The sequence below is a fragment of the Molossus molossus genome, unplaced genomic scaffold (genome assembly GCF_014108415.1).
Source record: "Molossus molossus isolate mMolMol1 unplaced genomic scaffold, mMolMol1.p scaffold_m16_p_1, whole genome shotgun sequence".
NCBI lineage: Eukaryota > Metazoa > Chordata > Mammalia > Chiroptera > Molossidae > Molossus > Molossus molossus.
In genome coordinates this window covers 203,792,033-203,804,855 of record NW_023425344.1, presented here as the reverse complement: position 1 = coordinate 203,804,855, position 12,823 = coordinate 203,792,033, and the positions used below count along the sequence as shown (strand labels likewise).

General features: G+C 46.6%; 1 protein-coding gene across 1 annotated transcript; it reads left to right on the top strand.

Moving 5' to 3' along the window:
• The first annotated feature begins 2,749 nt into the window (after positions 1-2,749).
• On the top strand, positions 2,750-11,283 carry LOC118623268 (translation machinery-associated protein 7-like). Its single transcript, XM_036250766.1, has 2 exons — positions 2,750-2,782; positions 11,098-11,283. Exons 1-2 carry the CDS (start codon positions 2,750-2,752, stop codon positions 11,281-11,283), a joined length of 219 nt encoding a protein of 72 aa, XP_036106659.1.
• The last annotated feature ends 1,540 nt before the right edge of the window (positions 11,284-12,823 follow it).

Genomic DNA, 12,823 nt, shown 5'->3' with positions numbered 1-12,823 from the left:
TCACACAGCTAGAAATTGGCAGAACTGGAACTTAAATCCCAGGAATCTGACTCCAGAGTCTAAGCTTTTAGCTTGTCATTCTTTTTTTTTTTTTAAATCCGACATTTTTTTTTCATTTTTTGTTCAGATAGAGCAGGAGGGAGAGAGAGGAAGAGAGAGAAACATCGACGTGAAAGGGACACATCGACTGGCTGCCTCCTGCATGACCCAACCAGGGCCGGGGACAAACTGCCATCAAGGTACGTGCCCTTAGAGGGAACCGAACGCAGGTCTCTCTGGACCGCAGGCAGATGCTCTAACCGCTGAGCCAAACCAGCCAGGGCTAGCTTGTCATTCTTTTCATTGGGATTTTATTAGCTTGTCTTAGGAGTGCTTTCAAAATGGAATGTGGGGGAACCACGCAACTCCCTACTCCTTCCCCAGCAAGAATAAAATTGGAGCCCTGGCCGGTTTGGCTCAGCGGTTAGAGCGTCCGCCTGCGGTCCGGAGAGACCCGGGTTCGGTTCCCGCTAAGGGCATGTACCTCGGTTGCAGTTTGTCCCCGGCCCTGGTTGGTCGTGCGGGTGGCAGCCACTCGATGTGTCCCTTTCACATCGATGTTTCCCTCTCTCTCTCTTCCTGTCTCTCCCTCCTACTCTATCTGTACAAAAATGGAAAAATGTCCTCGGGTGAGGATAAAAAAAAAAAAAGAATAAAATTGGAGGAACATCTTTGCCAGTTGTCTGGCAACCATGGGCTCAGGGCCTGGCGGAGGTTAGAGGTCCCAGGGACTCAGAACCTAGGCATCTGCTAGGCCGCCTATTTGTTATCTGTGCTGTGTGACAAACGTGATTTACTACTTCTCACAGTTCTGTGGGTCCGCTGGGTGGAGCCTCTGCTCCATCTGGGATCAGGGTGCCTGGGTCCAGCCAGGAGCTCAGGGGGTGAACCATGGACAGAACCCCCACACGTGCCCGTGTGCGGCTCCTGAGCTCTCCCCGCCGGGCCAGTCCTCCATGTCCTCCTCAGCACTCTAGTCAGCTCCTCCTCCTTTCCTGGCAGTCGGCTTACAACAGAGAGAGAGGCAGCAGAAGGCCTGGGCCATGTAAGGTGAGACCTCGAACTGGCCGAGTCACTCCTGCCATATTCTCTTCATCAGAGGAAGTCCCAAGGCCAGTAGAGATTCAAGGGGAGGGAAACAGGTCCTCCTGCTGCATGATATAGGTTCAGGCAGGGAGAAATTGTTGGCAACCACCTTTGGAGAAAATGTGCCGTCCTACCTCACGGGGTTTTAGGAAGGAGTCCCCAAATGGCACCTGGACATATTGGTGCAGGACAAACAAGATTTCCTTGATTCAGACAGACTGGGTTCCGTCCTGCCTGGGCCACATTCTAGCTACGTGACCCTGGGAAGGTGGCCACCCCACCCTTGAACCTCTACGGCTCAGGGACACTGACGGACCTCTCACAGGTATCGTGAGGATTCGGGGGAGTGAGGATGGGACAGCTCTGGGAGGGGAAATGGCTCTCCCATCACACCCTCAGTACATGTTGACATGGTTTGGGAACCCCGGTAGTCAGGTTCCAAAGGTCATGACCCCGCAGAAGCTTCAGAAATGGGTTCCTGAGTGTAGTGCTAGGAATGGCTCTGGCACCCAAGTTCTAACTATCGTTACTCTGGGGAACACTGGTAAGGTAGGTCTGCGGGTCCACGTGAGGAGGAGCAAAAGCCCACTGAGCAGGTCAGAATAGGGCAGGGAGGTGGAGCTGGAGCACAGGGGATGGACTGAGCACGCAGGCTTGGCCCCTGAATAGATGGGCCAGATAAAAGAGTCAGGTTGACCTTCCCTGTCTCGGTTGGTCTGAGCTGCTATAAAAAAGTATCATAGACCGAGGAACTTAAAAACAACAGCAATTTATTTCTCACAGTTTTGGAGGCTGAAAGTCTGAGATCAGGGTACCAGCGTGGTGGGGCTCCGGTGAGGGCCTTCTTCTGGGCTGCAGACTGTCACCTTGTTGTATCCCCACGTGGCAGAAGGAGAGAGAGCTCTCTGGGCCTATTTCCGAAGGACACTAATCCCATTCATGGGCTCCACCTCCATGACACAATTACCCCCAAAGTCTCCGCCTCCTACTACTATCACAGTGTCACAGTGGGGGTGTGGGGGTGGATTTCAACCTATGAATTTTGAGGGGACGCGGACATTCAGCCCACTGCAATCCCTCACAGCTTTTCAAACATCAGTGGTCCCTGTTGCGCACTTAGAGGACCCAAGCTCTTGAGCCTGGCATTCAGGGTTTGCCACCATCAGACTCGATTCTCACACTGCTCTCCATGTACTGGCCACACTGGGTGACATTCCCCAAACACACTCTGTGGTAGTTCACCTCTGTGCCTGTGCCTGCTTCATCTGCCTGCGATGCCTTCTTACAGTCCTCAAGATTCAGCTCTGCATTACTCCGCTGTGATGCAGTCCCTGGCCTCTCAGCTCAAAATTCGTTTTCCTCCTCCACTTTGCGCAGACCTCCTGCAGAGCCCTTATCACCTACAATCTGCAGTCGATCAGCTGCATGCACGTCTGCACCTGCCATCAATTGCCACAATAATGCCACATATCAACCCGACCTCAGTGGCAAATTTTATTTAGCTTACAAGTTTGTGGGGTTCCGCTGATCGGGGCGGCAGCCTCTCACCAGGATGACAGGGGTGACTTGGCTCAGGCTCACATGCCTAGTCATTCAGCAAGCTGGCTGGCATGTTCTCATGACAATGGCAGAAGAAAAAGAGCAGAAAGGGAAACGTGTAAGTACTTTGTCAGGCTTCTGCTTGCTCGAGGTCTGCTAACATCCTATCAGCCAAAGTAAATCGTGGAGCTGAGCCCAGAGCCAAGGACTGGGCAGAACTTTCTACTCCAGGTAGGAGGGCATTACAGAGCTACTGAAAAAGAATGTGGATTCAGAAAGGGATGAAGAATGGTGGGGTCGTGATGCTGTTGATCTTCCACAACACGCATCTTCTTCACTAGGCCATGTGTTCATCCCTCAATGGCTGAATCATCTTCTCTGGGCTAAAAGTTCTGTCCCAGGATGGTTGGATTCGGGTAGGAGAAGAAGGGCCAGGGAACTCACCCAGTCCTATCTCTGTGACCTGGAGAAAAAAAACATGAATTTCCATCCAAAGTCTCAGTTTTCTAATTTGTGGAAAAAGGAAGAGGGAATCCTGCTCTCCTGTGATGCAGAACTAGGGGGAATAACGTATCTCTGAGCTCTGCCCAGTTTCCTTATCTGTAAGATGGAGACACTGTGGGTCCACCCTATAGGTCCCACAAGGATGGGGCAATGAGCCAGAGTCAACATCAAGGGCCTGAGGACACTGCTGAACACACAGCGAGTGCAGGCCTTCCGGAGGAGTCGGCCCCTGTTACGCACTCACAATGCCTCATTCTTTTCCTTGTGAGCACCTGTTGGTCGTTGTGATGCGATACTGCTGAGTGCGGCTGTTTGTTTAAGGTCTCTGTCCCTGCTGCGGGCTGGAAGCTCCAGGGGGCAGGCGCCGTGCTCAGCGCTGCGCCCCCAGTACTGGACACGAGGGTGCTCGTGAAGTATTTGTGACACAAGTGTTTGCATGAAAGGTCTGATGGATGAGAGGAAGGATGGGGGGCAGACACGGATGAGGCTCGGGTTGGAGTTTTGGCAGGGGTAAAAGAGGCTTCATTATCTTTGGCCAGCGCGGCCTATGTCAAGGCCCACTGCCAAGTCTAATTTTTTTCCATCCACAAATCCTAAATTGACAGGGAACCTGCTCCAGCCACTCCCAGATTCCGTTCCGGAATTGATCACGGAGGGCAGCAGCCCACTCTGCATTCCCAGTCCGTGGAGCCCTGAGGCCTCGGGTCTCCCCCAGTGGGAGTCGGTCGCCTAACCAAAACCACTGTACATTCCCCCTGCCTCTCACAATCGCCAGGGAGCTAACTTGGCTGCTATTCCCATTTCATAGAGGAGGAAATTGAGGTTGCTAAGTGACCAAGCAAATCAGTTCTGCACCCCACAGAAATAGCCAGTGAATAGACCGTGAGCAGAACCGAAGTGTGGAGACCCGCTGCCTCCTGAGCCTTCATTTCACGCTAGGAGGCCGGCAGAGATGGTCTCCGCCTCGGTATCTGCCCTTCAGAGTCATGTCAGCCACACAAAAATTAATTCAAAATGGATTAAAGACTTGAACATAATACCAGAAACCATAAAATAAGCAGCAAGCTCCTTGACATTGGTCTTAATGTTCCTGTGGATTTGACTCCAATGACAGTGGAAACAAAAGCAAAAATAAACAAATGGGACTACATCAAACTGAAAAGCTTCTGCACAGGCCCTGGCTGGTTTGGCTCAGTGGTTAGAGGGTCGGCCCGCAGACCTATGAGTCATGGGTTCGATTCCAGTCAAGGGCACGTACCTCGGTTGCAGTTCGTCCCCAGGCCTGGTCGTGCGAGAGGCAGCCAGTCGATGTGTCTCTCTCATATCAGTCTCTCTCTCTCTCTCTCTCTCTCTCTCCCCCCCTTCCCTCCCTCCTTCCCACACTATTTGAAGATAAATGGAAAAATATCCTCAGGTGAGGATAAAAATAAATAAATAATAAACAAATAAATAAAAAGCTTCTTCACAGAACAAGAAACCATCAGCAAAACAAGTATGTTCAATGCCCGGTTGGGGCATGTAGGAAAGCAACTGATCTGTGTTTCTCTCTCTCTAAAAATCAATAATCCTTGCATGAGGATTAAATTAATTAATTAATTAATTAATTAACGGCAAGCCACTGAATGAGAAAAGGTATTTGTAAATTATATATCTAATAAGGGGTTAATACCTAAAATATCTGAGAACTCATGCAACTCAACAACAACAAAACTACTGGATTAAAAAGTGGGCGGAGAATCCGAGCGGACATGTTTCCAGAGCAGACACGTTTCCAGAGCAGACCTGCAGATGGGCAACCGGCGCCTGAGAAGATGCTCAACATCACTAGTCATCTCGGAAATGCAAATAAAGCCACAGTGAGCTATCACCTCACACCTGTTAGAATGGCCATTATAAGAAAAACATGAAATAACAAGCATTGAAGAGTATGTGGAGAAAAGGGAAACCTGGTGGGAATGGAAATTGGTATAGTCATTATGGAAAATAGTATGGAGATTCCTCAGAAAATTAAGAATTGAACTACGATACGATCCAATAATTTCCCTTCTGGGTATGTATTTGAAGAAAATGAAAACACTTGAAAAGATACATGCACCCCTATGTTCACTGCAGCATTATTTACAATAGCCAAGATATGGAAACAACCAGGTGTCCATCAATATGGACAAAGAAAATGTGGTATATATACACAATGGAATATTACTCAGACATAAAAAAGATAAAATCTTGCCATTTGGGACAACATGGGTGGACCTTAAGGGAATTATGCTAAGTGAAATAAGTCAGATGGAGAAAGACAAGTACCATATGGCCTTACTCATGTGTGGACTCTAAAACAAAACAAAACAAAATGAAACTCATAGATGTAAACAACAGATTGATGGTTATCAGAAAGGAAGGAGTGTGGAGAGAGGGCAAAATGGGTAAAGGGGTCAATTATATGGCAATGAATGGAAACGATTTTTGGTGGTGAGCACAATGTAGTATATATTGTGGAATTAAAATGTTGTACACCTGAAACTTATATAATGTTATAAACCAATGTTACCTCAATTAAAAACAAAAAAGTCATGTAATCAACATTCAAAGTGCCTACCCCAGACCATCACTCAAGCCTAATGGTGCTATATTCATGAAGCTGGCTGACTAGTCATCCCCAGGGGGTACCTTGGGGTTTTTGGCCAACCACAGTGCTGATGGGCAGTTCTTATTTAGGTCTTGGATTATTTAGATATAGGATCGAGGATCTGATCAATGTCATTTGGGAATAACAATGGCTTGTCTCTGAGCCTCAGCCTGGCCCTTTTAGACATATCTTTGTCATCCCCACCCACCCACTTCCCGAGTGAGCCTCCTTGTTTCCATCAGGCAAGTGGGAATCCGAGGCTGGAGATATTAAATCGTTGGCTCAAAGTTACCCAGCGAGGCAGCGACAGAAGCTGGGGTATCTTAACTGGCAGTGACTTTGGGATCATTTTTCACCCATTTGTGCAAACTTAGTTGCTTGGTCTGCCCAAGAGAGGGGAAGGGCCCGTGGTCGTTCGAGTTCAATGGGATTATTCTTCTTCAAAGATTTGTCTGGCAGACATACAGTTTTCAAAGTCGTGGTCACATTAGGAGAAAGGTAGACTGGCTCCTTGGTGGACGGAAGTTCTCGTAGGAGCTCCAGTCTCCTCTCTAAAGGCCCCTGGCCTGTGCTCCCACGCTCTGAGGTCACTTTTCCATTCCGGCAGAGCGCACTGGACTTGGCCTCCCTGGGACCCCCAGACACTGTCCGGACCTGAGTGTTCTCCACAGAGCAGCGGCCTCCAACTTGCCTCTTGTTTTTTGAGGCCAGTTGCCTCTCTCCTCCCTGGGAGATCATATGTGTTCACGTAATGGAGCTGTGGTTTCCACTCGGGCTCTGAAGCCAAACTCCATTGAGTTTCAAATATCCCCAAGGCCTCCAAGGAGGAAGGCCATTGAGCATGTCTGGGGAAAGGGCTGCATCTGGTCTGCGTTAACCAGTAGCTGCCACTTGCCTCGAACCATGTCGAGGAGCAGGGCTGGATTGGGGGACCTCAAGGGAGGACCCTGTAGGAGAGGGCTCAGCTCCCTATAGCCTTCTTCCACCGGTCCCAGCCCTTCCCTTAGGAGCACAGGGTTGAGAAGGCCCTTCAGGATATTCAGGCCATATTTCTTATGGTGGAAGCTGAAGTGAGGTGGCACAGGCAGGACCAGGAGGCACCGGGGCCTCTGACTCCAGTCCAGACTTCTTTCCACTGCCCCGTGCCAGATGCTTAGAACCTGGCAAGTCCAGGGCAGGGCCTTCTCCCAGGAGGGGGACACTGTCCACGGCCTCCCTGTCTGTCCCTCATGCTGTCTCAAGATGGCACAGACAGACGGCTGCTGGCGGCCAGCCCAGGAGGAAGCAGACACTGGCACTAGAGGTTCACATGACTTCGAGATGAGGTGGGGAAAACACCAACATTGCAAGAAGAAATGATTCACAGAGGCACAAATTTCAAGCCAAGAACAGAAAGAGGGTTTCTCAAAACACATGCTTTTTGACCTGCAAAAGCTTCCTCCCACCACAGGCCCATCTTTGCACGTTGGGTTCAGCCCACACTGAGTGAGCTCCTGCCCCAAGCCTGGTCCTCCTCCCACCAGGCCTTGTGTCATGCCAGTGGACTCTCACCACAGTGCCAGTTCACAGAGGAGGGCACTGGGCCTGCCTTCTCTGAGCAAGGACCCTCTGCTGGGTTGGGGGGATCGAGCTACTTTTCTTCTCTTCTGAGCCTGAGCCAGGGCATCCGAGAGCCCCTCCTGGGGTGTGCTGGCCCTGCTGCCTATGCCCCTCCAGACCTGTGTCCTGGGGCTCCACCCGGGGTCCAGCTTGGTGAGGGACAGACAGCAGAACGGTTATGATCTGATTTTGTTTGTGTGCTTGTTCTTTGGCCCCGCAGAAGCCTTCACAGCAAAGTATTATATAAACAAGAAAGAAGGGGGGCATATTTTAAGAACAGAGTCTCCCATTTCCCCAAGTGCACCCCAAAAAGAAAGAAAGTGAGAGGAAGAAAGAAAGAGAAAGAGAGAATGAGAAAGGAAGAAAAGAAGGAAAGGAAGGGAGGAAAAGAATGAAGGAAGGAAAAATGAATGAAAACTTCCCCAAACTCGTGAAAAGCACAAAACAGAGACCAAGGGGATCAGTAAATCTTGACATTATGCAGTTTGCATGTTGGGAGTACAGAGTGAGTGAGCTCCCTGCTCCACCACGGGAAAGTTCTCAGGTCAGGTGACTCGTCCAACATTAGTTCTCTAAACTTTTGGGGTATGTATATGTTCCATTATGCTTCTAAAATTTTGAGAAAAGTGGGAAAGTAAATTGCCAATACTCTCACCATGATATTGCAATCAAATATGCACACACACACACATATACACACTCAGGCCTACACCACAATCATATATATGTACAGTATATTCCTTTTTCATTTGGCAACAGACCAACACACCAGTTATCGTTCTGTTATTGAATTCTAGTTTCATTTCTTTGTGATCTGAGAGCTTACTTTGTATGACTCCTATTCTTTCCAATGTGTTCAGGTAGTTTCTATGGCCCCGTATGTGGTCTAGGTTGGTGAATGTTCCATGTGAACTTGAGAAGAAAAGTGCATTTTGCTGTTGTTGGATGATGTATTCTATTGAAGTGTGTTTACTTCAGTTATGTTCTTACTGATTTCCTGCCTGGTGGATCTGTCAATTACGGGTAGAAGGGTATTGAAGTCTCCAAATAGTGGTTTTGTCTATTGCTCCCTGCAGTTCTATCAGAGTCTGGCCTTGGTGCTTGGCTGCTCTCTTGTTAACTGCACACACATTAAGGATTGATATAACTTCTTGGAGACTTCACCCCTTTATCATTATGTAATACCCCACTTCATCCCTGATAACTTCCCTTGTTTTGAAGTCTGCTTTTTCTTAAATTAGTGTAGCTTCTCCAGCTTTGTGATTAGTGTTAACATGGTTTATCTTTCTCCATCCCTTTAATCTATCTGTGTCTTTATTTTTACAGTAGGCTTCATATAGACAACAGATAGTTGAGTCTTGTTTTTTATTTCTCTGATAGTCTGTTTTTTAATTGGTGTATGTACACGATTCACATTTAAGGTGATTACTAATGTAGTTTGATTAATATCTATCATGTTTGTAACTATTTTTCATGTTACATTTTGTTCTGCCTTATCTGATTTTATGATCCCATTTTCTCCCCTCTGTTAGTATATCATTTACACTTCTTTTTAAAAAAATGTTAGTTGTTGCCCTGGAGTTTATAGTATATGTTTATAACTAATCTAAGTTTACTTTCAATAACACTATATTATTGTGGTACCTTATAGCAGAGTATTCCCAATGCCTCCTCCCCATGTCTTAAGACATTGCTGATATTCATTTCACTTATCCACATACTATAATCACCCAATACTTTATGTTATATTTTTGCTATAACTACTTTTAACAAACAGTTATCTATTAGATAAATTAAGAATAAGAAAAATTATTATTATTATTTTTTGTTAGTCCTCACCTAAAGATACCCTTTCTTTGATTTTTAGACAGAGTAAAAGGGAGGGAGGGAGATAGAAATATCAATGTGAGGAGAAACACATCAATTGGTTGCCTCCCACACAACCCCGACCAGGGCCAGGGATTGAACCTGCAACTCAGGCACATGCCCTTGACCAGAATTGAACCGCGACCCTTCAGTGCACAGACTGACACTAACTGCTGAGCCAAACCAGCCAGGGCAGAAAAATAAAATATTTTATTTTATCTTTATTATTCCTTCTCTGACACTTATCCTTTCTTTATATACATCCAAGTTCCTGACCTACATCATTTTCTTTCTCTCCAAAGAACTCCTTTTAACATTTCTTGGAAGGCAAGCCTACTGGTGACAAATTCTCTCAAATTTTGTCTGAGAAAGTCTTTATTTCTCTTTCACTTTTAAGTATGATTTTGCTGGACACAGAATTTTAGGTTGATGGTACTTTAATTTTAATACTTTAAAAATTTTATTCCAGCCCTAGCCAGTTTGCTCAGTGGTTAGAGCGTCGGCCCGCGGACCAGAGAGTCCCAGGTTCAGTTCCCGCTAAGGGCACATACCTCGGTTGTGGTTTGTCCCCAGCCCTGGTTGGGGTCATGTGGGTGGCAACCAGTTGATGTGTCTCTCTTACATCGATGTTTCTATCTCTCTCTTCCCCCCTCTCTTCCTCCCACTCTATCTGAAGATAAATACAAAAATGTTCTTGGGTGAAGATAAAAAAAAATTCATTTCACTCTCTTTGCATGGTTTCCGATGAGACATCTGATATAATTCTCAACCTTGTTGCTCGGTGGGTAAAATGTATTTTTCCTCTGGTTTCTTTCAAAATTTTCTTTGTCTTTGCTTTTCTGCAGTTTGAATATAATATGCGTAAGTATAGGTATTTTTCTATTTATTCTGCTCATTATTCTATGAGCTTCCTAGATCTATGGTTTGTCATCTGTCATTGATTTTGGAAAACTCCCAGCTGTTATTTCTTCTGCTTCTTTCTCTCTTTCTTCTTCCTCTAGTATTCCCACTAAACATGTGTTAAACTTTTTGTAATCGTCCCACACTTCTTGAATATTCTGTTCCTTTTTTTTTATTTTTCATTCTTTTTCTCTTTGTATTTCAGTTTAGGAAGTTTCTACTGATATATGTCTATGCTCGCTGATTCTTTACTTGGCCATGTCCAGTCTACTGATGAACCCATCAAAGGCATTCTTCATTTTTGTTACAGTGTTTTTTGTTTTGTTTTTATCCTCACCCGAGGACATTTTTTCCATTTTTTTGTTCAGGTAGAGTGAGAGGAAGAGAGAGAGAGAAACATCAACGTGAAAGGGACACATCGAGTGGCTGCCACCCACACGACCAACCAGGGCCAGGGACAAACTACAACCGAGGTACATGCCCTTAGCGGGAACCGAACCCGGGTCTCTCCGGACCGCAGGCCGACGCTCTAACCGCTGAGCCAAACCGGCCAGGGCTACAGTGTTTTTTGTTTTGTTTTTTATTTCTCACATTTTCTTTTGGTTGTTTCTTAGAGTTTCCATCTCTCTGTGTGTTTTTGCATGTTATCAATGGTGCCATAGGCTTCAGTTACCTAGAATTTCCCTGTTGGTTATTTTCCTCCCCTGTTATCTTTGGGTTTCCCTAAGAACTCGTTCTTAAAAAGGGTCTGTGTCTTGCAGCTCTTTTAGTTGTAATCCACTGTTATTATACTGAAGACCTGCTATTGGCGGTAAGATGTTGGGGAGGGGAGGTGTTCTACACTCAGCATTAAACCTCGGAGTTTTAGTTGGCCTGAGTCTCTGGAGTGTGACCTGAAGCACGTCTTAGCACTTTTATTCTTCCATCAAATGAGACAGGGAGGGGTGGCAGGCACCAGGTCCAGCTACGAAGGTGGCAAGAAGAAGCCCCTGAAGCAGGCCGAGCAGGTGGACGAGGAAGAGAAGACATTCGAGCAGAAGCAGAAGGAGGAGCCGAAGAAACCTGAGCCAAAAGCGAGGCGCCCCCGGGCCACAGGTGGAATGAAGAAATCTGGCAAAAAGTGAGCCATTCCTTATGCCTGGAGCGGTGGGGATCCTTAATTCCATTCCTGTTTTTAACATCTGGATTCCCTGGCGTAACATCTCTTGCCACCCATAGCTAGAATGAAGTGTTGTCTTGGAGCCTGTTGTACATTTAAGAATAAACTTTTGTAAAAAACTAATAGTAATAATAATAATCATGCAGTGGCTCATCTCTTCAGGTCTTCTCGCCCTGCCTTTCAACCTCAGCTGTGCGGCCGGAGCGCACCCAGCCCGCATCCTGCCCAGTGTGTCTTCTGTCCTTGTTCTATTCAGAATTCTGTACCACCTGGAATTAAACCAACTCATTTGAAATGGCAAAACAAACCAAAAAAAAGTGAGACAGGAAGCCTAGAGAGGGCTGGAGGTGCCTAATTGCACTGTCCCAGGTTGGACAAGTTTCCAAAGTAGTTTCTCCTGAAGGGTAGGCCGTGTCATGGAGAAAGCTCTGAGCATATTTCTAAATGCTTGAGTTTCCTCTCTTCCTACCAAAATAGAGGGGGTTTCTCTCCAATCTGCACCATGTGAACCTGGTGGGGTTCCTGGGGATAAAACACATGAAAGTATGGGGAGCTTGAGCCTGGGCCCCCAGAAGCTTTTAACTTTCAAGCTAGTCTACATTCAGCTTCCAGAAGTTTATCAAAATTGCCATGTTTATGGCATGGATCGTAATGATGGTTTCCCAGGTGTAAGCTTACATGCAACCTCATCAAGTTGTAAGCATTAAATATGTACAACTTTTTTGGTGTGTCAACCATACTTTAATAACGTAGTTTTTAAAAATCACCATTTCAGCCCTGGCTGATTTGGCTCAGCGGTTAGAGTGTCGGTCTGCGGATCAGAGAGACTGGGGTTCGGTTCCCGCTAAGGGCACGTACCTCGGTTGCAGTTTGTCCCCGGCCCCAGCTGGGGTTGTGTGGGTGGCAACCAGTCGATGTGTCTCTCTCACATCAATGTTTCTCTCTCTCTCTTCCTCCCTCTTTCCCTCCTGCTCTATCTGAAGATAAATGCAAAAACCTCCTTCGGTGAGGATAAAAATAAAAAATAAAAAATCGCCCTGGCCGGTTTGGCTCAGCGGTTAGAGCGTCGGCCTGCGGTCCTGAGAGACCCGGGTTCGGTTCCCGCTAAGGGCATGTACCTCGGTTGCAGTTTGTCCCCGACCCTGGTCGGTTGTGCGGGTGGCAGCCACTCGATGTGTCCCTTTCACGTCGATGTTTCTCTCCCTCTCTCTGTTCCTCTCTCTCCCTCCCACTCTACCTGAACAAAAAATGGAAAAATGTCCTCCGGTGAGGATAAAAAAAAAAAAATAAAAAATCACCCTTTATGTGTTCCTAACAATAGCTGATTCTGGAGGCTTCTGCTTCAGGTAAGATGATCTTGGCTATGATTCTCTGTATCTGCCCAATTCTCCAGATTTCAGAATGGATCTTTACCCTGTGACATTAATTGTCTGATGGATCTAACAAAAGGTATTGACTTTCAGTTTATTCAGTTTTTTCTTGTTGTTAGTGTGGGGTGACATCTT

Coding starts and splice junctions, on each gene's coding strand:
- LOC118623268 (XM_036250766.1), top strand. CDS start 2,750: ATGGCAGAAGAAAAAGAGCAGAAAGGGAAACGT. Junction 2,783..11,097: donor AAGAGCAGAAAGGGAAACGT/GTAAGTACTTTG, acceptor CAAATGAGACAG/GGAGGGGTGGCAGGCACCAG.